A 26,500-nucleotide genomic window follows, 5' to 3' on the forward strand; every position below is an offset into this window, starting at 1 on the left:
TTCACACTGATCATTTAAATGGTTAACAAACACCCATTCTAGTTTCCTCAGGGCTATCTGCATATTAACCGAAAGCCAAAAAGAGGTAAGAAATCCCAATCCCCAGACTGCCTACTATGTGCTAGGCACTTCATGTGTGTAACCTCACTGAATTCTCTCACCCACCCTGAAGGGTAGGCTTTTTACAGATGAGGACACTGCGACACAAACAAGGCCACAGGTAAGTGTGTGAAGAGCCAGGACTTGAAGTGAACCACCCTGTTCTGAGCCTCCGCCTGAACACAGTCCTGCAGGACATGTGTCATCTTCCCTCCAGAGTTGGCTTTCCCAGTGTCCTGTGAGCACGAGCCCTACCTGTTACTCTACCCTCAACTCTGTTCCTAAACTGCCTTGCCTTTGGGACTTTCCACATCTTGTTCCTCCACTGGCTTTTTTTTTTTTTTTTTTTCTGGTCATTTCTATCCCAAGTGTTCAGCTCCAAGGCACCTTGTCCAGGAAGTCCTGCACTGAGCTTTACATATAAGAAAGTCTTAGTTTTTGTTGTTGAACTGAGTAAACCCACAGCAATGAGCTGGCACCTCAATTCCAAACAGGTGTCTCTATTGCCAGGTCCACAGGACTTGGGTTGGGGGCAGTTCTGCAGCCTAAGGTCCCTTAAGATCTGAAGATCAGACAGAAAATGACTTTTCTTCCTACCTCCTATCCAGCCTCACACCAATCTCCTAGTTCTGTGATTGGGAAACTGAGGCCCAGTGGGCAGAGACTTTCCTAAGGTCAAGCTCAAAACTGCCCCCAGACTCGTGGTCCACTGCTCTCTGTCCTCCTTGCCAAGTTGGCTTCTGTCAGACCCAGGAGGATGACAGGCCTTCCATTCATTTACTCAACAAATATTTACCAAGTGCTGGCCAATGCCAAACTCTGGGGCTACAGTAGGGAACAAAACAGAGCTTGTCCTTGACTTCAGGGAGTTCACAGCTTAGACCATGAGGAACAGTTATTGGGGTCTTAGGGTCATTGAAGGAACTTTGGAAGACCTATGGGAAGCTATCGATGGTTTTAGATGGCAAAGCACTGTCCCTCCTCCATTCCAGCCATCCTCAGCTAGGGTGAGTAGCCTTTCCAAAGTCCAGCAGGGTTGGGGAGGAGAATGTGGCTGTCCCTGGGGCCCAGGACCTGGTTCTTGACTATCCCTTTTCAACAAGCCACTGCTCAGGCCAGGCCTGACAATCCTCTCAAATTGTGGTCTCAGCTGCTTGGGGAGGCGGCTTACAGCTTTAAGCCCAAGGGACACCTCTGCCCACTATGGGGCTGGGAGGATAGCTGTCATGCAACTGAAGTGGCTTCTCAGGGAGCACTGCAGAGTGAAAGCCTTAGTGGCCCCATAATCAGAGCAATGAGAATGGAGCCTTCCTCAGGGTCCAGCAGCCATCATTAGGCAGCCTAGCACTAGGGTTCAGCCGGCATGAGCGAGGCTTGTTACAGATGGTGAACATAGCCGAGATCCCCCAGTTACAGGTTCCCAGGGCCTCAGAATTGGAAAGAACCTTAGACATCACCTGTCTCAGCCTCCCATCTACTACGAGACTCCTCCCCACAGTGAGTGTTCTAGAAGAGGGTCTACACAATTGCACGCCTTTGGAAGAGCAGCAGCTCTGGACTTCATAGAGGAATCAATTCATTTTCCAGCAGATCTACATCTTCTGAGTTCATCCCTCTATTGAGTTGAAGTCATCTTCTCTGCAATTTCTTTCCTCAATTCAAGTTTATCTTCTGAGGCCATGCAGACCCTAATAAGCACTTGGTCTGAACACTTGGTCCTTGGCCCCTATTCTTGCTTTCTGTCATGGCACCTGGTATGGTGTTGGAGTTGTTCAGAGGGTGGCTGGCTACTCTGTAGTTGAGCTCTGGCCTGGCCTCCAGCTTCCAGCTCCAGCCAGGTGCTTGCTGCTGAAAGCAGAACAGAGCAGGGCTTCTCCCTGTCTCCAATCAGACCCCAAGGGAGCATCCCGTGTTGATGATGGTGGATAGATGCCAAATGAAGTGAAATATCTCCTTTTCTCAGGCTGTTAACTTTTTTCTTGTTTAAGGAAGGGGAGGATAATGACATTTAGCACTTTACAACTCAGCAGTAAAATGAGCAGATGGAAACAGATCCCCTGCACGGTGGGCTTGCTTCCAGCAAGAAACCCTCCTCTGCTCCATGGGCCAAAGTCACTGTCGGGCTTGCTGGTGGGCATAGAATCACAGTAGCTCCTCTTCCTCCTGCCCCAATTCCTCCGGGCCTCACACCTGGCCCTACACCTACCCCTGGTAAAAACTTCTTTGCCTCTGCTTGCTCTGTCCCACCTAGCTAGAGCACTTGTCATCCCAGGTCTGGTTGGAACACAATCTCTCTGTTAGATGAGAAAGTGTGTTCGTTAGCTTTTCTTTGCTGTCACAAAATACCTGTGAAAAACACCTTATCAGAGGAAAGACTGATTTTGGCTCACTGTTTCAGAGGTTTCAATTCATAGTTGGTCAACTGCATTGCTTTAGGCCTGAGATGTGGCAGAACATCATTGTGGAAAGGCATGGTGAAGGGAAGTTGCTCACCTCATAGTAGTAAGGAAGCAGAGAGAGATAGGAAAGGGCCACAGACAGGACACAGTCAGAGGGCATGCCCCCTAGGACTCCTGCCCTTTAGCTAGGCCCCACCTCTAGTCTTTTCCCAATAGTCCATTCGGCTCTGAATCCCTCAGTGGGCTCATCCATGGTGAGGTCAGAGCCCTCATAATCCAATCACTTCCCCAAAGCCCCACCTCCGGACATTGGTGCGGTGGAGACCTGGTCTTCCACACCTGAGCCTTTGGGGGACATTCTAGATCTAAATCATGACAGGGATGAGGAAAAGGGAGGTGATCCTCATGACAGAGTAGGAAACAAACTTCTGAAGAAGTTTGGGGAAATTCCAGCTGGTCACAAAAGGACAATTGAACTAGGCAGGGTTGGTCCCCCAGGGAAGTCATAGAGAATCATTGCTGTTGTCACCATCAAAACGATTTGCTAAAAACATGCCATGGCATGTGCTCCTGTGCCTCAGCCCCTGCGATGCTCACAAGCCCATGATGCCTATATATATATATATATATATGAAACTGAGGCTCAGAGAGGTTTAATTAGCTTTCCTGAGGTCCCTTCACTCTGCACAGACTGGCAGGCAAGCTAAAGAGTACTAATGAATGGCTTTTTAACTCTGGGGGCTTTAGATTACTTTCTCTTCTAGCACATATGTTGCTCTGTAAACTGAACACATAAAATTCAGATGGATTTTTCCGTTTCTGTTTTCGAGCCAGTCAATAGCTCTGTGGTGGGGCTTGTTCTCTTTGGGCATGTAAATTGTTGCATTAAACTGCAGTTCCTCTTTGGGTTTTGTTACCCACAAAAAAAGAAAGAAAAAAAAAATAGGCAAAAGAGCTCTTACTGTGGTGGATGGAGCTCTATGGTCTCAACTGCCCAGCACCCCTCCCTGCTAGGAACACTGCACCCCACTATTTGGGTGGGCTTCTAATTGCTCCTTTCCTCACTGTGAGTGATGATGAAGACTGTCAATCATAATACCCTGCTTCCTTGATCACAAAAGCAAACATGTGACTCAATTTCAGCCAATCACTGTTCTTTCCATAAGATTTTTTTTTTTTTTTTAATTCCCAACAGGAACAGGAGGGAAAGAAAAATGCCCTTTACCTCTCTGCTGGCATAGGTATTAGGATATGTCCCCATTAGGATTAGGTTTATCTTGGGCCTCAAAGACCCAAAAAGCAGTATCTTTAGCAAGATGGCAGTTTCTTTATCCTGCAAGGTGGGCTCAAGTATCACCTCCCTGTCCTGCACATAGCCCCTCTGCCCTCATCCACCAGGCACATGCACAAGCAACTGCCACTCTCAGCCCAAGCATGTGGCAGAGTGGACACACTGGAGAGTCCCCCCGGGAGCAGCTCTCAACCAATGGTAAGTAGAAACTGAGGATAAATACCTCGCCTCCTAAGCTCTGGGAGCAGGCTAATTCTGGGGCAGGTTCTGCACTGTCTCCAGAGGTCCCCAGTAAGATGGAGGCCCAGTTCCCCACACAGCAACCCATTCATCAGCACACCCTGCCTTCATTTCCCCCCCTGCCTATCTCACTTGCCCACTACCCTACCAATGCTTCCTGGAATCTACTGCCAAATAAATAACTTTCCCTGGATGCCTTGATTCGGTGTCTGCTTCTCTGGGGAGCAACTTTACACTCTTTGCTGTTCACTTTCTGTGTCAATCTGGCCTGACCACTGCTGCGTGTTTCCCTCCAAAATCAATATGTCATAATGTAAGCCTCAAAGGTAAAGAATTGGGGCCTTTTGGGAAGTGATTAAATCAAGAGAGCTCTGCCCTCATAAATGAATTAGTGCCCTTTAAAAGAGGCTTCAGAGAGCTGCCTGACCTTTTATGCCCTTCCATCACTTCTGCTGTGTGAGGACAGTGTCTGTCCCTTTTTGTTTCCTTTCACCATGGGAGAATGCAACAAGAAGAGATCATCTTGGAAGCAGAGAGCACCCCTCAGGGGACATCAAATTCTAGTACCTTAATATTAGCCACCAGACCTGTAATTCATATATCAATTTGTTATAAGTTACCAGGCCTCAGATATTTTGTTACAGTAGTTCAAATGGACCAAGGTAGACAGAGTGCCCAGATATTTGGTCAAATGTTATTCTGAATGTTTCGGTGAGGGTGTTTTTGTTTTGTTTTGTTTTGTTTTTGATAAGATTAATATTTAGGGGCTGGAGTTGTGGCTCAGTGGTAGAGCATTTGCCTAGCATGTGTGAGGCGCTGGGTTCAATTCTCAGCACTGCATATAAGTAAATAAAATAAAGGTCCACAGAACAGACACTTCATGGAAGAAGAGATACAATGGATTAACAAATACATGAAAAAGTATTCAACATCTCTAGCAATTAGAGAAATGCAAATCAAAACTACTCTAAGATTTCATCTTACTCCTGTCAGAATGGCAATCATCAAGAATACAGGAAATAATAAATATTGGCAAGGATGTTGGGGAAAAGGTACACTCATACATTGCTGGTGGGACTGCAAATTAGTGCAACAACTATGGAAAGCAGTATGGAGAATCCTCGGAAAACTGAGAATGGAACCACCATTTGACCCAGCTATCCCACTTCTCAGTTTATATCCAAAGGACTTACAATCAGCATACTTCAGAAATGCAGCCACGTCAATGTTTATAACAGCTCGATTCACAATAGCTAAACTATGGAACCAACCTAGGTGTCCCTCAATAGATTATTGAATAAAGAAAATGTGGTATATATAATCAATGGAATATTATTCAGCTTTTTAAAAAAAGTGAAATTATGGCATTTGCCAGTAAATGGATGTGTGGGGAGCTGTCGCACTGAGTGACCAGCATTTTCCTTTCCTGATCAGTTGAGGCTCTATCAGTCACTGCTAGTGATCTGGCCACAAGCTGCCCTGATTCTCAAGGTAGCAGAATGTGTCTTCATGCATAGGCGTGCCATCCTGCAGCCCCATGGATCCAGCTATGCTCACCTGTTTCTTTGTGATATTATCTCTTTGCCCTGTTTGGGATAGAAAGTTCCATGGAAATGCCCTTTGTGTGACCCCTTCTCTTGCTCTGCCTTTGGGTGTGGCCTTCCTAAATGTTAGTCAACCTGCTGACAGCAGACATCACGAAGCTAGACTCAACCCCTTGAAACCTGACCCCTTGCCTTATTTGAATGGCTTCTCCTCTATAAAAGGGGTCAGCACGTGCAGGCTCTCTCTCTTTCTGCGGACCCTTAAGGTCAGAGGAGCCGTCACAGGACCCCCAAGAAAAAGGTATTTCTGTCTCTTGTGTGGTTACTTTGTGCAGCCCAGTTCCCCTGGAGTGACCCTGAGCGTTTTTGTCACGGGAATGCAACATGGATGAAGTTGGAGAATACCATGCTAAGCAAAATAAGCCAATTCCACAAAACCAAAGGCTGAATGTTTTCTCTAATATGCAGATGCTAATTCACAATAAGGCGGTGGGGTGCACTAGAGAAGAATAGTGTTACCTTAGATTAGGTGGAGGGAAGTGATGGGAGGGAAGGGGAGGGGATATGGGGATAGGAAAGATAGTAGAATGAAACAGACATTATTAGTGTATATATATGTGTGACTACATGACCAATATGATTCTGCAACATGGACACTTAGAAAAATGAGAAATTATATTCCATCTATGTATGCTATATCAAAGTGCATAAATGCATTCTAGTGTGGTATAACTAATTAAAACATAAAAAATTTAATTAAAAAATTAACATTTAAATCTGTAGACTTTGAGTAAAGCAGACTGCTTTCCCTAATGAGAGCAGTTTAAGGCCTGAACAAACAAGACTGACCTCCCTGAAGCAAGAGGAAATTTGGACTTGAACTCCAACATTGGTTCTTCCCTGTGTCTCCAGGCTGCTGGCCCACTCTGCAGATTTTGGATTTGCCAGTCTCCATGATCACATGCACCACCAGCTGCTTAAAATATCTCTTTCTACTCTCTCTCTCTCTCTCTCTCTCTCTGTTCTGTTTCTCTGGAAACAGAAATAACACAGATACCCTGGAGGTTCTCCCTCATTCCAAGAGGAGAGTCTGCCACCTCAGTATTTCCAGAGCACTTCCTGTGTACCTCTACTATGATGCATCAGCATCTACCTTATTACATTTATTAAATACAAAATAGGAAGGCGTATGTATTCATTGAGTACCAGCTGTGTATCAGGCACTGTATCAGGTATCTTATGCTCACTTATTCATTCAGTAAAAAATGTATTGAGAGTTTACAATGTGCCAGGCCATGATCTAGTCCAGGGGTTGACAAAATATATCCCACAGGTAAAATTCAGACTGCTACCAATGTTTTTTGTTTGTTTGTTTGTTTTGTAGCTCATGCCTGTAAATTCCTCAGGAGGCTGAGGCAGGAGGATCACAAGTTCAAGACGAGCTTCATCATTCAGCATGACACTGAGTAACTTAGTGAGACTCTGTCTAAAAAAAAAAATTACCACTTCCTGAACTGTAACTCATGCATCAATTCATTATAAGTTGACAGGTCTCTGATATTTTGTTACAGTAGTTCAAATGGACCAAGATAAGACAGAGTGCCCAGATATTTGGTCAAATGTCATTCTGAATGTTTCTGCGAGGGTGTTTGTATTTTGTGTTTGTTTTTGTTTTTTGGATAAGATTAACATTTAGGGGCTGGGGTTGTGGCTCAGTGGTAGAGCACTTGCCTGGCATGTGTGAGGCACTGGGTTCAATTCTCAGCACCACATATAAATAAATAAAATAAAGGTCCATTGACAACTAAAAAAAAATTAACATTTAAAAATCTTTGTAGACTTTGAGTAAAGCAGATTGCCATCCCTCATGAGAGTAGGCCTCATTCAACCTGTTGAAGCCCTGAACAAACAAAGACTGACCTTCCTGGAGCAACTTTGTGACCTGAAATCATTGTGTAAATAATAGTGATAGAAACATGGGCCTCTCATCTGTTCTTTATTTTTTGGTAAAGTGCCCCTGGGTTCAATCCCCAGTACCCCAAAAAAAAAAATGAAGAGAAGGAGGGAGGAGAGGAAGACGGAGGGNCATCCCGTGTTGATGATGGTGGATAGATGCCAAATGAAGTGAAATATCTCCTTTTCTCAGGCTGTTAACTTTTTTCTTGTTTAAGGAAGGGGAGGGGAGGAAGAGGGAGAAGAGAAAAGGTGTCTGGGAAGTTCTGGCTGCACAGGTGATACTGTAGCAAAGACCTGAAGGAGTGAACCGTGGGAATGGAGGTTGGGGACCTGCCAGGTAGAGGAATGACAGATGAGAGGGAGGGCCATGCTGGAGCAGAGTCCATAGTTAGGACTAGAGTGACCACTAGGTAAGACGCCCTTCAACTGCTTCACATAATAATCCCATTTGATTGCTTACAAATCACTATCTCATTACACAAGTCTTCTTACAAAAAAAAAAAATGAGCTCCATATGTTTCTGTCACTATTATCTATAGAGCATTTTCAGGTCACAAAGTTTTCTAATGTTTGTTGCACTTCACAACATTTCAAAGAGGCTGCTGGCCCCATTATAGAGTAGCCAAAGGCCAGAAAGGTCTAGTTACATGCCCCAGGTCACGTAGCCAGTAAGTACTGGAGCTGGATCCTGGTGTGTCTGTAAACTCCTTTGGGTTAGGTGTGAGTGGGGTTGATGGATAAAATGCTAAAGGAGCTATGATCCCCCACACAGTGGCACACGCTTGTAATCCCAGCAGCTCAGGAGGCTGAGGCAGGAGGATTGTGAGCCAGCCTCAGCAACAGCGAGGCACTACCAACTCAGCGAGAACCTGTCTCTAGATAAAAAACAGAAAAGGGCTGGGGATGTGGTTCAGTGGTTAAGAGCCCCTGGGTTCAATCCCAAGTACCAAAAAATAGAATCCATGCCCTCCCAAGTTTGTTATTAAAATATAATTAGCACCTTTTCCAAAAAATATTTTAAAATATGACAAAAGATTTTTAATTTTTTTTTTTTCTACAACCTCTGAGGTTGTAGAAAACCCATATTCAGGCCGGAGTTGTGGCTCAGTGCTAGAGCGCTTGCCTAGCATGTGTGAGGCACTGGGTTCAATTCTCAGCACTGCATACATGTAAATAAAATGAAGGTATGTGTCCATCTACAACAAAAAAAAATTAAAAATAACAAATTCAAGGACAACTTGGCTTTAAGGAGAGAATACAAGAACTGTCTACTTAATAAGCACTTTGAAGATTTAGACAAAATTTTTGTTGTGTGCCACATGACCTACCATATGCCAGGCACATGCCAGCCAGGGGCACTGTCAATACATTAACAAGAGTAATAGGAAACAGTACCTAACCCAGATCATGTGCCAGTGTATTGTCCCTAAAGCAAAGGGGGGCATTTAAATATCATGTCCCTGTATGTCCCTTTTCCATTCCCCAAAACCTAGCCAAACTAAGGGAACAATGAGGGCAAGCTTGGGTCAGAAAGTCCAGATACATATTGGGTTTAAGGACACTGGCTCTCTTTCCAGCACACTGGGAACGAGGGCAAGTTAGTGTTACTTGCAGAAAACTGCTTTCTTGCATAGACACTGCGACAGTCACTCCTTGGGATGTTGGTCATACAAGCAAGTTAAGGCTGATGATGTCACTGCTCTTGCAGCTTTACACATAAACCCCTCTCTGAACAGGGATGGGTGTGGAACTAAGGGTATAGACCACGTGTATTCTGTGCTGTCTGTCTCTAGGCACTTTCTTTGACCTTCCTGCAACCAACCCCACTGCCCCGATGCAACTAGGTTATGGACGAGACAGTCAGACACCGAGCTAAGCCCTTTACATACCTAGCTCACTTCATCTTCATCATAGCTCCACAAGGGAGATGGCACTACTGTTTTAAGAATGAGGAATTTAGGCTCAGGGAGGTCAAGTAGTTCACCCATGAGTGTGTAGGAAATGAGTAATGAATCAAGGATTTGCACTTAAGGACATATGCAACTGTGATATGCCCCAGGCCAGATGAGGGACTTGACAAAATCATAAGTGATGTCCAGAGAGGGAGAGTCCCTTCTAGTGGGACTTCAAGGAAGACGTGTTAGTCAGCTTTCCATTACTGTAGCAAAATACCTGAGACAGTTAGCTTAAAAAGAGGAAATGTTTATTTGACTCATAGTTTTGGAGGTTCCAGTCACTGCTTTTGGGCCTATGGCAAGACAGCACATCAAGGTGGGAAGCATGTGGTAGAACAAGCTGCTTACCTCATAGCAGGAAAACAAAAGAAAGACAGGAAGCAAAAGAGAGACATGAAACTGGGGTCCCACAACCCCTTCAAGGGCATACCCCCCAATAACCTAAAACCTCCCAAACTCTTAAAGTCTCCACTGCCTTAAGACTCACTCTATCAGAGCTAGGGACCAAGTTTTTAACACTGGCAACTTTGGGAGACATTTCAGATCCAAACTATAGCAGAAGGGGTCCTAAAGAGGGTACCACTGCGCTGGGCCCTGAAGAGCAGGCTTCTAGACAGAGGGACCAACTCAGATGACAGGGTCTGTTTGGGTTGTGCTCACACAACATTGGTTATGAGTTAAGATGCGCTTGATACAAGTAAGCTGCTATTGGAAGCTGTGAGTGCAGACTTGGGGCTGTATGTCCAGCGGACCTGAGCGTGCCTCCTTTCTTCCCTTTTTAGTAATTTTGTTGGCCGTGGACAAGCTAACCAACCTTGTGAACTTTGGTTGCTTCATCTATAAAAGGGATATCACAATGATGTTCATACTTAATGAAGTGTTCTAAGGATATAATTGGATACAGGTGGAAAGTATTTAATATTGCTCCTGTACATAAAAGGACAATACATAGCAAGGACTCTGTAAATACAAATGACCCTCCTCCTTCCTTCCCTCCCTTCCTCCCCTCCCTTCCTCCCTTCCTCCCTTTCTTTCTTTCTTCAGTATTGGAAATTGAACTCCAGGGTGCTCTAGCACTGAGCTTCATCCCCAGCTCACTCCCTTTTTATGTTTTATTTTAAGACAGGATCTCACTAAGTTGCCCAGGCAACTTGCAATCCTGTTACCTTCACCTGCAGGTGTGTGCCATGACATCCTGCTCATTTTCCTTTTTGATAACTAATATATGAGTGAATTTTTTCTGGTTTTCTTTTTTTTTAACTTGTGGGGCTTTAAATTTATTTTTTTAAGAGAGAGAGAGAATTTTTTTTAATATTTATTTTTTAGTATTCGGTGGACACAACATCTTTGTTTGTATGTGGTGCTGAGGATCGAACCCGGGCCGCACGCATGCCAAGCGAGCGTGCTACTGCTTGAGCCACATCCCCAGCCCACTTGTGGGGCTTTAATCATGAGTGAACTCTGTAAACCAAGACATCCAATAAATTGCTGAGCAACTGATGGCTTGAAATGTCAGGCAGGGGGCTGGGGCTGGGGCTGGGGCTCAGTGGTAGAGCAGTTGCCAAGTATGTGTGAGGCACTGGGTTTGATTCTGATCACTGCACATAAATAAATAAAATAAAGGTCCATCGACAACTAAAAAATATATATTTACAGATGTGTGTGTGTGTGTGTGTGTGTGTATGAAATATCACACAGGAAGTTGCTGCAGTGACAGGGCTGGATGCTGGGTCTCGACCACTCTGGACTTTCTCAGCAGGGAGGAAATCTACTTTGACTATGGCTGTCTTGACCAGGTTCTGAGGCTCCAGGCTGAGAGCTTCCTGCAAACTCTCAGTAAAATGAGCTTTCTTGGCCTGCCTCCCAAGAGGGTCGTGAGCATTAATTAGTTACCACTAGTAAGTGCTCTGAAGATGTGGGGGTTTATAAACACAGCAAGTCATTAGGCCTCTCCACACCACTATGCTCTACAGCCTGGGAACTGCTAATTGAGAAATAATTAACACCTCAGGGTACAGAAGACGGCTGCCTGGCTTTTCCAGGATTGGAAGGGATGTAATAACATGTAAGGGAGCATGGAGAAATAAAAGGCTACTTTAGAAGTGTGAATCATGGGAAATTCTGAAGCTGATTTGGCCTTGCATTCCCCGAGGAGGAGTGGGGAATGTTGCCCCAGTACATCCCTTCAAAGCCTAGGGAAAGCCCCACCCCTAGTCCTGGGCTTCAGAGGACAAGCAGGGCTCCCAGAGACAGAGCTCAGGTCCACCCAGCTCTGCCTGGCCTCCTAGTGCCACTGGTATTTTCCAGCCCAGCTGCATTTTGCTAATCTTTGATTGTAATGATACCGCGCACCCACCGTCCCCCTGAATTCTCCTCACTAGGCTGTCTAGGGACTTTTCTGTAGACCAGCTGCCTGCGCATTGAACTCATTCTGGGGAAGACTATAAAATATTGCTACCCAGGCTCACCTCAGATTGATAGCTAGTGTAATGCCAGATTCGTGGGACCACAGTAGACCTCCAGGAGCCGAATCCGATGCAATCACACAAGAGTCTTTATTGCAAGCTCAAGCCTGGACTCACAACCATTCCCGATGCAGTGGTCCCAGGAAGTGAGTCCTGGTCCTTTGTCCAGTGAGATTTTATAGGTTTTGGGGGATACTCTAGGCGTCACAACATCACATAGCAAATCATTATCACATCGCGGGAAAGTCAAACAACAACTCTTAACATTGATTAGCACATTCACTGGTGGGAACAAGTTGGGTAGGGGTGATTGCTACCCAAATTGTTCTGGCACATTTTAGGCATCCTATACACCATAGTTGTTATTAGGTAGAGTTATAAAACATGCAGCTTTTGTACAAGAGGGGGATTCCTCTGAACTGATTGGTTTAAGCCACGAGGGGTCTCCAAACTACATGGTTTCTCAACATGTTATCAACCACCATAAACTACTGGGGGATCATCTGGCATCCCAGGTATTTTCCCTGTCTCATGCTGATTGGTGGTTGCTAGGGGGTTGCTATGGGTCCTCACCTAGCCTAACTGAGTCGGGGACACCTGGTGCCACAGATCTCTCCTGTTGTTTGCAGACAAAAAACTCAGCAGGGTGGGTATGTGCCTAGGAGCTCTCTGTGGGTTTTTCCAAGGACAAGGGTCACTCCCCCCTCCTTGGAAAGGCTTTAAGGTAGAAGATTTTTTAAAAAATGGAGTCACATCAGTTTCTCACTAGCACCTTGGGTGGGGTGGGGTGTGGGGGGGTGCACATGGTGATTCCAGTATAGTCAAGGCTGAGAACCACTGCTCTGACCTGAGATTCAAGCATGGTGTTAAGAGATGTAAGAAATAAAGATGAGGGCTGGGGCTGTGGCTCAGCAGTAGCTGGGTCGATCCTCAGCATCACATAAAAATAAATAAATAAAATAAAGGTATTATGTCCGACTCCAACTAAAAAAAAAATTGAAAAAAGAAATAAAGGTGTAATTCCCACCACATCCCACACCTCCTCACCCTGGCTCATCATTTCCCAGTCTGTGCTTTGGGCCCTCTGCATGATGTTGCATTCCACTCCCACTGCCATTCTTGTCCTGCTAATCTTCACCACCTCAGTGAAGCCCTCCTTCCCCAGGCTCCCCCAGGATTTTGCTTAGTGCCCCCTCCCCCCACCACTGATACCATGACATGGTTCCTGGAAGCTCCCTGAGAGCAGAGAATTGCTTGGGTCAGCATCAGAGTCACCCATGTCTTACATCTGCTCTGGCACATTTTAGGCATCCTATACACCATAGTTATTAGGTAGAGTTATAAAACATACAGCTCTTGTTGAAATGTTTAGGGACAAATGAGGCAAGGCACCGAAGATAGCAGGAAACAGTTTTATTTGGCTGCAGCCAGGTTCAGAGGGTACAGCTTTTGCTGTAATCAATTAATCCCCTGAACCCTGAATTCAGGGAGTTTCAGAGTTTTATACCCAGCGTGTAAGGGGAGGGGCTCAGAAGTTCACAGTCTGCAGAAGTTCACAAAAAAGCAGCTTTTTCTTTCACTGTTTTGGGCAAGTTAACTCTTCAAGGTCAACACCTGAGAAGGGGAGAGCTTCCCCGCTTTCTTTCCTCCCACTGCCAGATGTTACCATGGAGTCCATTTGTAACTTACCTTAAAAATGTAGACATCTCTGTGAAGCCCAGCTCAAGGCCAGAGGCCTTGTTTGCACATTTCTTCAAAGTATTATATTGGATATGTTTGTGAAAAACTAGTAAGGGGGTATCCAGCACCTGGAGTGCTGATATCTTCTCGGCCAGTGGCCAAGTAAAACAGGGCAACACAAAAATAGGAAGTTTATCTACATTGAACTCTTTTGCAGAAACTCTTTTGCTGACAGTCCTAAAATCAGCCATGGTGAAGATTTCTGGAGAGGCCGGGTTAAGACTTTTCAGTGGAGAAAGGGGGTGCCACTTCAGAAACACATCATATTGCTCCCTGGTTCTAGAATATTCTTCCTCCAGATATCTTTCTGCAAGGCTGTCTTGCACCTCTTTGAGTTCTTTGCTAAAATGTCACCTTCTTGATGTTTCCCTTGAGCATCCTTTTTAATTGCCACCTCTCAAATCCCCACTCCATTCTCCTTCCCTAGTTAGCTTTTCTCCAAAGCAACTAACACCTGCTGACAGACTGTCATTATTTAAAATCTTGATAATTTTTCGCTGTGGTTTTTTGTGTTAATTTTTTTTTTTTTGAGAGAGAGAGAGAGAGAGAGAATTTTTAATATTTATTTTTTAGTTTTCGGTGGACACAACATCTTTGTTTGTATGTGGTGCTGAGGATCGAGAAGGGGCTGCACGCATGCCAGGCTAGCGCGCTACCACTTGAGCCACATCCCCAGCCCCTTAATTTTTATTTTTTAAAATAACTGTATTAAAATGCTACTTATCTTTAGTACTGCGGTCCTTGTAGTCCCCCTTCCCACACTGCTTAAATTTCACCAGACTCTGTTTCCTTCTCTAGGATGTAAGCTACACTGAACGTAGGTAATTTTGTCTTTTTTGTTCACTTCACTCTTCCCTGTGACTGCAACAGTGGATCATACAAGGTCGATGCTCCAAAAAAATTTTGTAAATGAAAGTTTGAATTCGTGTCTTAAGGACCATTTTGGGCACTAATAAAAGTGCCTCTCTCCAACCATTTCACAATTTTAAAATTTTAAATCGAAATCCTAAATAATCATCGGGTGGATGGCCTGCAGGTTGTCATAGTTACACTGCAGCCAGCAGCACTTCTCTTGGAAAATGGGGAGGGATAGTGGGAGAGAACACTAAGGCAAAATCTTCTGGAGTCGGCTTTGACCATAGAGTTAAGCCTCCATGTTTCCTAGAGGGCACTTCCGGAATGGTGATCTACTGATCCAGGCTAATCTATGATCTCGGGGAGAGCCAATCTCTCTCTTCGACTAAACTTCCGGAAAACTGCACACGCCCGACTACTGAATGGTCCAGGGAGCACCGCCCCATCCCCGTGAGTGTGGCCTTGCGATTGGCGAGAAGGTCTGGAGGCAGGGCTTAGCGCGAGCTGGCGCCGGCGCGCTGGCTCGGCGGGGTGGACGAGCGGGTGGCACTGACCGAGACTGCTGGTGGTGAGCGTGGATGACAGCGGGAGGAGAGCAGCGGGCGAGGGTTCTGGGCGTGGGGACCCTGGACCTGGTGTTCGTTTTCTTACGTGCATCGCGTCCTTGAACTGGGGCGGGTTACAATCACATGAACTCTTGGATGGATCCTGCTGGTCACCTTGTCTCAGTTTTCTAGGTGGAAAAGTCCTCATTTTTTTTCAAGGGCAGCACTTCCGCCCTTGACTGCGTCGGGTGGTCGTGAGAATCGGCATTCCTAGAAGTGCCGGCCCTGGAAGGGCCTCGGGAATCACCTGGTGGTCGAGCCAAGCTTCCCGTTCTAGGAATGGGAAAGCAGGTCTCGGCAGTGGAGTGACTGGATCAGGGTCACTCCTAAGTGAAGGCCTAGCCAGTTCTTAGAACCCGATATGGGGTTCCATTGCAGTTTTATTGGATTGGGAGCGGGGAGTGTTCCTTGTCTTCCAACGTTGACCATGTGCCGATTTGCTTCTGCTTGACGGGGGATTTCTCTAGCAGTAAACATTATGGCACTTAACTGGGCACCCAGCACTATTGTAAACACTTTTGAGTACAACTTACCTGATTGGATTGCAGGGTAGTTGGGAGTCTTGAGAATCTTAAAAGACCTGATGAGGAAGCACCAGCAGCTCCACACAGAGTATGTACTCTGTAAAAGTTTGCTGAATTTGAATGACTCAGAGGCTCTTTGCTAGATTTGAAGTTTTGGTCTCATTCATTACTATAAGGTTACCATATTTGTTACCCTATTACTTTATTGTCTCTGGCCAGTATTTTGAAAAATAAGATAAAATAATAATTATTCTGTTTGTATAAGCAGAGAACAGGCACACATTGGTGGGGGAGGGCTTAAAGCTCTATTTAAATTACACAAATAATTATATTATTGCATCCCTGTTCTCTTCATTTTTAATATTTGATCAAGAAATGTTATTAATAATTGCCCAAATATTAGGCATTGTGCTAGACCCTAAGTCTAAGAGTGTATAAATTTTATGAACTCATAGCTTAATGGAGGATTAGGACATGAAACATTCACTCCCAATACTAAGACACTTAGAAATATTTTTTGGAAGTGGCTGCAGTACAATACACTGCAAGGAAGCACGTGCCAAAGGAGTTCGGAGAAGGAAGTGGGTTTCTATCCTGAAGGAAGCTTCTGGAGGAAGCTTCTGGAGATAAGTAAAGGTTGCATGGTGTGTTGAAGTTGCTGGGATTTGGAGGTTGGCCTGTTCCAGGAATGATTAGTAATTTGGGGCATGTTAAGGAATTGGTAGGATAAAAAGCTGGAAAAGATGTGTTGAGATCAAAATATGAAAAGCTTTGATGCCATTCTGAGAAAATATGATGGGGAGTTGTTAATATAATATAATATAAGCAGGGGAGTGTTCAGACCACCTACCTTTTTTGTCAGTAATGGGGAGACTGAACTGACAGGTAAAAAGACTCTTTCAGCACTGTGCGCAGGCACTGTGCTGGATGCTGCAGATACTACCTGGAATAAAATAGACAAGGTTATTGTCTTCTTGAAGTTTATAGTCCCATTCAGCACACGTGCACAGCTCTGTCCCTGCAATGTTTTTCCCAGTGTGGTCCCTGAACCAGCACATCAACACCGCCTGGATGCTTGTTAGGAATTTGAGTTCTCTGCCTACACCTACTGAATCAGATACTCAATGAGGTTAAGACCTGGCAATCAGTGGCTTTTTTGGTTTTGTTTTGTTTGGTATGGGGATTGAACCCAGGGGCACCTGTGGCACTGTTTCAGCCACAGCCCTTTTTTATATTTCATTTAGAGATAATCTTGCTGAGTTTCTTAGGGCCACACTTAATTGCTGAGTCTGGCTTTGCACTCATGATCTTCCTGCCTCAGCTTCCTGAGCCAGTGGGATTTCAGGCGCTGATAATCAGTGTTTTTAACAAGGCCACAGTGATTCTGATGCTCCATTGAATTTCAGGATCACTAGACTATCGTAATGTAGAAAAAAGGGGGTGGACCTGAGAGAAATTATGGAGACTTTCTTGCTTTAGGAGGAGTCAAAGGTGAAGGAGTTTCTTACTTGGGCCACTGAGCTAAGGTTGGACCTTAAGTAAGTGATGAAGTCAGGGGTGAATCCGTATGTGCCTTCTTCTAGGCCACATTTCTGTGAAGCCACACTAGGGCTCTGTGGTAGTGCCTCATAACCTTTTAGTATTTGTACAGTGCACAGGAGAAATTGACGAGGCTACTTGTTGAAGGGGACTGACAAGTGGACTTGAATCTTGGGATTCTAATACTCCAAAGATGGGAGGCATCAGTAACATATTGGCATACTGCCAGAGCTTTGCTGCAGGGACTGTGCTGAAAAGTTGAGGTACTCAGCTGACTTTGGTACTGTAAATTAAGAGCCTCAAAGGAGTTTATGCCCTTTGACTCATTAATTCCTTTCCTGAAATGTTTCCCAAATATATACCAAAAAAGAAGAAAGCGATCTGTGCATTATAGATTATATGTAACAGAGAAAACCAACAACTCTGGTGACTGGAGAATCATTTTTGATGTAGTCCATCAGTGGAAGGTCGTCCTGCTCTTAGAAATATGTGAATATCTTATCACAGGGAAACATACTATTCACTGGACAGCATATAGTAAGTCTTGCCATGTGCCAAGGATACAGTGGTGAGCAGGACAGATGGGTCCTTGCCCACACAGAGCCGAGTGTCTGGAGGAATCAGGCAGCCAAATGAGCAGCCTCCACACAGGAATTCATGTTTGGTGGGAACCAGAGGGTATGCAGGAGAAGCCAGTTGTTTGGTGTCTGGAGAAAGGGACAAAAGAGGCTTCCCAGAGAACAAGGCAGTGATCCTCAGGCATGGAGCACGAGTAGGTGTTGGGATGCACAGGGCAGGGGCTGCGTTCCACAGAGAAATCTGTGTGTTTAAGAGGAACATGGGGAGGGCTGGGGATGTGGCTCAAGTGGTAGTGTGCCTGCCTAGCATGTGTGGGGCACTGGATTCGTTTCTCAGCATCACATAAAAATAAAATGAAGACATTGTGTTCACCTAAAACCAAAAAACTAAAAAAAAAAAAAAAAAAATTAAGTAAAAAAGAGGCACATGAGGAAACTAGAACAGGGAGCGGGCAGCACTGGTGTGACATGGCCAGGAGGGGCATGCTGTATACACCCTGAAGGTCAGAGGCTTGGACCTTATTCTTGGGTCACCAGGAAGCCATTTTGAGGAACAAATACTGGGACTGCATTGTATTGGAAGCCTCCCTGAAGGCTGCAGTGGGGGAACAGATTGAAGGAGGGCAGGAATGCAAGTCAGGAGATGAAATGACAGTGGCCTAGACTGAGGTACAGGCTGAGAAGATAGAGATGGGGACAAGAATGACAGGATCCAGAGGGCTGGTGAATGTGGCCACAGCAAGGGGCAGAGTGGATATACCCAGGTTTCTGATTCTGTTTTGTTTGGTAAGGACAGCTTGCAGTGCCATTCAGTATGATAGGCAGGTCTGGGGAAAATGTTGAGTTTATTCTGTGGTGCAGAGTTGGAAGTAAGCTGTGCAGTGTGCTCTCCAGGCAGGGGTCAATATGGAGGTTTGAAACTTGAGATGAGCCACACATGGGGGAGTGGAGATTCGGACTGCCCAGGGCACGTGCAATAAGGAGGGCTGAGGCACCTGAAATTGATTTTTAAACAGGGTGAGAGATGGGAAGAGCAGGGCTTGCAAAAGAGACAAGGGATTGCCACAGTGTCCACAGCAATTGCCTGAGGGATTATAGTGGATTTTCTTCTAGTTTTTTTCCCTCTCAGTTTCCTACAATAATAGGAAACATCAGTCAGGCTCATAGTATTGTGCCAGATACTATTCTAAGAACTTCTAAATTCCCACAGTAAACCTTCAAGATAGGTCCCATTATTATTATCTCCCAGATGAAGAAACTGAGCACCGGGGGCTAAGGCACATGGTCAGGGAAAAGACTGTCTGGAATCCAGGCTGCCTGGTCTCAGGGCCGTGCAGTCACTGCTGGTGGCGTCTCCACAGCATGTTGGTGTGCTCTCATAGCCAGAAAAAATACTGACTTTTTTTAAAGAAATAAAAGGTAAGAGAAGTAGTGCTTTGATCTGCTAGAATATCAGAAATAGAAGGATTCACACCTACAGAGTCAGTGGCTGACTTGGAAGTTTGCTGGAGACCAGACTGAGTGACTTCTTAGTGACTCGGAACCCAGGCACAGCTCATTCCCCACAACTCATTTGTCTCCAGGTACCTGCTTCCCTGTGCCAGGTTGTCATGGAAGGGCTGCTGACAAGATGCAGAGCATTGTCCACCTGGGCCACCTGCAGCCACCAGCTCTCCAGATACATATCCCACAGATGTCACCACTCTGCCCCAGGGAGAGGGCAGCGCTTGATATTGTCCCGCATGTTTCAGCCACAGAACCTCCGGGAAGACCAAGTGCTTTCTGTGGAGGGAAAATCTAGCGACCTGACTTGTAAGAGCCAGCGACTGATGCTGCAGGTGGGTCTGATCCTCCCAGCAAGCCCTGGCTGTTACCATCTCCTGCCCTACACCGTTCGTGCTATGGAGAAGCTTGTGCGAGTGATAGACCAGGAGATGCAGGGGATTGGGGGGCAGAAAATCAGCATGCCCAGCCTCAGCCCAGCAGAACTCTGGCAGATCACCAACCGCTGGGACCTGATGGGCAAGGAGCTGCTAAGACTGAGAGACAGGCATGGTAAGGAATACTGCTTAGGTCCAACTCACGAGGAGGCCATTACTGCCCTTATTGCCTCCCAGAAGAAACTGTCCTACAAGCAGCTTCCGTTTCTACTGTACCAAGTGACGAGGAAGTTTCGGGATGAGCCTAGGCCCCGCTTTGGTCTTCTCCGTAGCCGAGAGTTTTACATGAAAGATATGTACACCTTTGACTCTTCCCCAGAGGCTGCCCAGCAGACCTATGGCCTGGTGTGTGATGCCTACTGCAGCCTATTTGACAGGCTGGGGCTGCGATTTATCAAGGCCCAGGCAGATGTGGGTAGTATTGGGGGCACAATGTCTCATGAGTTCCAGCTACCAGTGGATATTGGAGAGGACCGGCTTGCAGTCTGTCCAAGCTGCAGCTTCTCAGCCAATGTGGAGACACTAGGCTTGTCACAGAAGAATTGCCCTGCCTGCCAGGGCCCACTGACTGAAACGAAAGGCATTGAGGTAGGACATACATTCTACCTGGGTACCAAGTATTCTTCCATTTTCAATGCCCAGTTTACCAATGCTCATGGTAAACCATCCCTGGCTGAAATGGGGTGCTATGGCTTGGGTGTGACACGGATCTTGGCTGCTGCTATTGAAGTTCTCTCTACAGAAGATTGTATCCGCTGGCCCCGCCTTCTGGCCCCTTACCAAGTCTGCCTCATCCCCCCTAAGGCAGCCAGTAAGGAGGAAGCTGCTGCAGAGCTCATGGGGCACCTGTATGACCACATCACAGAGGCTCTGCCTCAGCTCCATGGGGAGGTCCTTCTGGATGACAGGACCCATCTTACCATTGGAAATAGACTGAAAGATGCCAACAAGCTCGGCTACCCCTTCGTGATAATTGCTGGCAAGAGGGCCCTGGAGGACTCTGCACATTTTGAGGTTTGGTGTCAAAACACTGGTGAGGTGCTCTTCCTCACCAAAGAAGGAGTCATGGAATTCTTGACCCAAGTGCAAGTTGTCTAAGTGCCCATCTCATAGCCTAGTATTAACTCTAACACTTCAGTTCTTGGCCCATGCTCCTCTCCTGGTGGTCTCCACAGAAACAGGACCACTCATGGAAAGTGAGAACATGTTAGAGAAACCAGTGTTTACCCAGTCATTTGTTCAGATTATTTGTATTTGAAATTGTTAACTTGATTCCCTTCTTTGGGCTGGCCATCTGACCATATGCCATTCCTTTTACATACCATTTTGGAAGCTTCTATTAGAAGGCTGAGAGGCAAGAAAGAGACCCAAGTTCTAGTCTTGGCCCTTGGGCAAGTCACTTCCTTCTCTGCTGAGTTTCCTGCGTAGGATGGGAATGGCAGAAGGCTAGGGGCCTCAGCTTCACTCAGTCCAGAGAGCAGGCCCACCAGCCCTCTCCTGAGAAGCTGAGAGTGTAAGTGAAAGAGTCTGATTGTCACCAACTCACTAGTGGCTTGACACGTCTGCTTCCCAACTTGGGCTGCAGTTTTCCCATCTGTTACATGAGAAATTGGGACTCTGTGAAGTCCTTAAAGCTGTCACTGAGTGGTTCCACAAGAGGCTCACAATAGGCAGATCTGGTTCTTCTGATCCTCCATGGTCTGAGTTTCCTACAAATTTGAATTGCCTGATAACCCAAGAACCACCTCCAGAGATCTAACCCTGCTGAGATGGCCTAAGCACTGAGATCATGTTTTCTTTATTGACTTTTTGTTTGTTCCTGAGTACTGAGGATTGAACCCAGGTGTGCTTTACTCCATGCCACATCCCTAGCACTATTACCTTGTTAAGTTGCTGAGGCTGGCCTCAAACTTGTGATCTTCTTGCCTCAGCCTCCTGAGTAGCTGAGATAAGATTTTCTTGATTGAATAAAATCTAACTATTAGACTGAGCCTTTCATGTTAATTTGAATGGTAATAACATTTCCTATTTTAACTGCTTAGAATACCTTACTGTTCCTTTTCATTCTTTTTCCACACTCAAAAAAAGAAAAAAGCATGGTTGGGAAATTATATTTTAACCATCTGTGAGCAGCAGACTTCAAGCCCCATGGTGACCTTGTCTTGAGGGCAGAGTTGGATCCCAGACCCACAATGGAATGACTATAAAGAGTTTTTCTCTGCCTGAAATCCATGGGAAACTGGGAGTGGACTTGAGTCACACAGCAACACTGCCTGCTTTTCTTGCTCCTGCACACTAGATTAGGAATATAACCAGTTTCCATCCTTGACTCCTGGAATCCCCCCTCCCATGTCCAGGTCTAACAAGAATCTGTCAAAGCCACCAGCTCCAAAAAACCTGCCTGACACCTTCTAGAAATGGTTCTTCCCTCTGCCTCACACAGCACTGGTCACATTCTTTCTTGTGTGCACACACCCAGTCACTCTACAGTGTCCAGGTGGTCTCATCGCTGATGGTGAGCTGCAGGAGGCCAGCCTGAGTTGCTTCCTAGTGCACTGTAGCTCTTGTTTTGGTGAGTCCTCACCCCCGGCACTATTAAACTGCTGTGCAACAGCTTACTACCACTGGGGTTACTGCAAGAGTAATGCCACCCCAAGCACAGGCATCATTATGTTCCCAGTGAATGTATCTGCCCAGCCCTGATGGCTCCCAGGCCTCCCTTTGGAGTCCTGGATCCCTTTGGACCAAACTTAGAAAGGCCAGGTCACAAGGCAATGGTCTTAGCTTTACTGCATGTTGGAATCACCAGAATTCCCTGCAGAGGTTTTGCCTGGACATAAAAAGTTTAAAGCTCTCAGATGATTCTCATGCACAGTCAGTGGATTGAGAGCTCCTGCTGTTAAGAGCCGCCTCCTTGGGGGCCCTCTTGGTAGTTGGGCATTTCTCTGAGTAAAGTATTATCAGACTGATGCAAGCCCTCTGCTTTTACTTGTCTAGCTTTTTGTTGAGAGCTTGCCATATGTCCCTGTGCTGTGAGGCATTTTTACATACTGTTTCCATGCCTTAAAACTCTGCAAAGTAGACATGAGTCTCATTTTACAAGTGCAGAAACCTGAGGCTCCATTAAAACAAATGACTCAAACATGCCCTGCTATTAAGGATTAGAGCTAAAATCTGGGCACTGGCCAAAAACTATGGCCTTCCAAATATTGCTTGGCTTCTGCTTAGATAAAGAGATTTTAATAAGTAAAATTGAATTTATGTCTATCTAGTCAGGTTAGCCTCGAATATTTGAGAAATTAGAATCCATGCAGATGAATGCTTCAAATAATCCTTTTTAACTTTGTGCTTATTTATGGAAGGTTAGCCTAATGGCACTTCAAAAACTGAGACTCCAGGAATACACAGTCAATTAATTTTCAACTCTTCATAAATGTGCAAGTCCTAGGATAATTCGAGGATAAGGTAGAGTTCTGGAACTTGAGAACAGGAGAACATCAAGCTGGCTGTTCCAGCTGTGGGTTCACAGAGAGGAAATAGCCTGAAGCAGGAATGCACTGCCACATGCCATCTGACTGGCAAATATGAGGGCAGGCATGATAGCCCCTTGGGTCAGGCCTTTTGGGAGAAAAGAGGCCTGGGTCAGCCTTTGAGTTACCAAAGCCTTAGGCTGCTGAAGCTGGTACTTGTCCTCTTTATTTTACAGCAGAGAGACACATATGAGGAGGACAGTGATATGCCCAAGGTCAGCATCCTGACCACTAGGCCAGTGTTTCTTCAGTTGGGCCAGGGGCGGTGAGATTTGGTGGAAGGATCAGAGCCTTGAGGAGACATGATTTAGATTCACCACTTGCTGGGAATGTGACTTGAGAAAATTACTCATCCTTTTCACAGCTCTGATTCTTCATTGGTAAAATGCTTCGACTAATGGCACCTGCCTTGTGTTTTGGTCTGGGACTGACTGAGCTCATTTGTGGTGAAATACTTAACCCTTAGTGTGCCTTCAAGAAACTTTCCCTTATACTGGACCACATAGGGACCCTTCCACACACAACCCCACACACACCAGGAGTTCAGGCTCTGCTGTTAACTCTTAGCTCAAGACCTGGATCTTGGTTTTTTTGGTAAGATGCTTTACTGCCTTTCTGGGGAGTGCTGTGGATAAGGACTAGGCAACACCTACTGAGTGGGTTCATCTCAGAGCAAAACCAGAAATAGTCAAACAATGTACCTTATTTTCTCCCATTTCTGAACTTGCTGATTTTACTTCTTTTTTTTTTTTTAATATTTATTTTTTAATTATTGGCGGACACAACATCTTTGCTTGTATGTGGTGCTGAGGATCGAACCCGGGCCGCACGCATGCCAGGCGAGCGCGCTACCGCTTGAGCCACATCCCCAGCCCTGATTTTACTTCTTGCTATAAATAGATCAAATGAAGATGCTAGAAAAATAACAGGGACAGGCTATATTATCATTGCTCATTCCTTGGGGAGATCTAGAGGCAACTGGCTGGGAAATAGCAGAATTAATACTTTGGGACAAAGGCTGGTTCATAACAAACCCATCATTATTAAATGGGTTAAACTTAGAATGTAAATCAAGGTTTCCATTAATATTCTGTGTTTTCATGGAAGAAACTCCTGCTGAACTATCAATAAAGGCATTTACAGAAATATGCTGAAATTGCCATTTGCTTAACTGCTTGAGTGCCATGCTTCTTCAGAGTTCCCACGATCCATTTCTATATTAAAATGCCAGGATGCTTTTTAGAATGGACTGTTTGTATCCAGGGGCACATAGGCTTTGTTTGGAGTTAAGGAAATTATCATGATGTTATTACAAACATTTTATTTAAAAATTCAAGGTACATCACTTAATTTAAAACAATGACTTGAATCAACAAGTAAGACTACAGACTGGAATCAGATCAGCTGGACCATGTTACTGCAAGATGCTTCCTTAAGTCTCTGCACTGTAACTTCCTCATCCATAAAGTGGGGAAATGGTGTCCTGCTCAAAGCTGGTACTTGGTAAGCAGCAGCTGCCTTTAAGTGATGGTGATACTTTGGCAATAGTAGGTGGATGGGTGGTGCACTGTGGGCCAGCAGAAAGGGGTGGTACTTTAGGCTCCCTTGTGGTGCAGGAATGGTGTCCATTCCCGTCAAGCCAGACTCTCCAGGCTGCTAATGAGCTCCCATGGTTAGAGCTTAATTGCCCTTGGCTAATGGAAACTGTGTAGGTCCTGGAGAGAGAGAGAGAAGCACTTACTGAGTGACAGTAACTGAGGATGCTTCATTTGCAAGCGCAGAACTGCTGAAGTTCACCTAGAAAGTTCATGGGTGATAAGAATCTTATTGATGGAGTGACAGGTGCTGTGGGGATTTTGACCGTAGGCTCTAGCAGTGATTTCTGCGGACAGTGGATTATTCTATGCAGGTAGGCAGGTTGGAGACATTGCATTCATGACACAGTGAGTGCCAAAACTTTACCATAGCTTGCAGTGAGCAAGGCAAAGGCACCTGGATCAATTGCGAACCTCTAGAGGGAGAATAAGGCCTAGTAATACTGATAGCTCCTGAAGAGCTTAGGAGGGTTCTGAATTCATGGCCTGCTCTGTTTGTCATTAGCTTGCTTACTTTGAGCAGGTATCTCAACCTCTCTGTGGCACTTCCTATCAGTAAAAGGCAGGAGGGGCATAAAAATTCCTGCGTCCTAGAGGTGTGGGGAGGATTTAAGTGAGCCAGTCCACACAAACATCTGGGATGCTGCCTGGCTTGGTCTAGGTACTCAGTAGGCAACAGCTGTTGTTTCTAAGCCAGGCCAGCCTATGCCCTTTCAAGGCTCCTTTGCTTGAGGGCCTTTCCCCTTGCCGCACCCTGATTCCTTCTTCAGTTTCATGGCCCAGGTCCATCATGTGTGATCACTTCTACCTATGATCTGTTCAGAATTAATCCTTTCCCTGGGCCATCAGCCAATAATCACTTGTGCACCTACTAGGTACTGTGCAGGTGCTGTGCTAGACCCTAGCAGTAAAGAGGTTCAGGGACCTTGATTCAGTTTACAGAGAGGTAGGGGGAACCATCAAGTAAACAGGATTCAGGGTGGTAAGAGTAGTGATGGTGCAGCTTCATGGGGACACCTGGGTGAGGAACCAGGAAGGGATTCCTGGAAGAGACAGAGGACCTGATTGAAGGATGGGCATTAAGCAATAATGGCAGGAACAGTTGGAGGTGAAGAGAGGGAAGCAAGTGGGAGGCAGAGTGGGCCAGGCTGAGGGAACAAGGTGCAAAGGCCCAAAGCTAAGAGAACATGGCTGTGTTCTATATGCTTCACAGAGATTATTTCAACCTCAGCAACTGCATGAGGTAGGTGCTATTATCTTGCTATATTGCAGATGAGGAAAGAGCCACAGAGCCTAAGCAAAGTGCCCAAGACCTACAGGGGTGAGCATGGGGCTGGAACTGGAATGCAGATGGCCTCACTCCAGAAGTGAGCCCCTTAGCCACCATACCCTCCTGCTGCAGAGATGAACTGTGTCCAGGATGTCTGGGCTCAGGGGGTCAAAGAGGAAGGAGGAAGCTGCAGCAGGGGCAAGGGCCCAGATCCTGGAGGGCCTTAAATGTCACGCTGAGAGTGCTGATGAGGGAAGGGGAGCCTGGGAGGGCTCCGAGTAGGCATAAGGACAGGCCTGCTTGTTGTAGCTGTATGTCTCTTCACTGGAGCATTTCCCAGTCCAGGGGTGGATCATCACGTCCACTGAACAGTGG

The 26,500-nt window shown here is 45.8% G+C and overlaps 1 protein-coding gene across 3 annotated transcripts in view; it reads left to right on the forward strand.

Annotated features, from left to right (window-relative positions):
- The first annotated feature begins 14,980 nt into the window (after positions 1 to 14,980).
- The window catches only part of Pars2 (prolyl-tRNA synthetase 2, mitochondrial), a 35,564-nt gene continuing 24,044 nt past the window's right edge, over positions 14,981 to 26,500 (forward strand). The window contains exons 1-2 of one of the 3 annotated variants that reach the window (XM_015484949.2): positions 15,009 to 15,112; positions 19,374 to 21,720. In XM_015484949.2, the coding sequence (XP_015340435.1) occupies positions 19,401 to 20,828 (1,428 nt within the window). In that variant the 5' untranslated portion in view covers positions 15,009 to 15,112; positions 19,374 to 19,400 and the 3' untranslated portion in view covers positions 20,829 to 21,720. The other 2 variants (XM_015484950.2, XR_007351997.1) reach the window with 2 other exon arrangements.

Source organism: Marmota marmota, unplaced genomic scaffold (genome assembly GCF_001458135.2).
Source record: "Marmota marmota marmota unplaced genomic scaffold, marMar, whole genome shotgun sequence".
In the NCBI taxonomy this organism is placed as follows: Eukaryota; Metazoa; Chordata; class Mammalia; order Rodentia; family Sciuridae; genus Marmota; species Marmota marmota.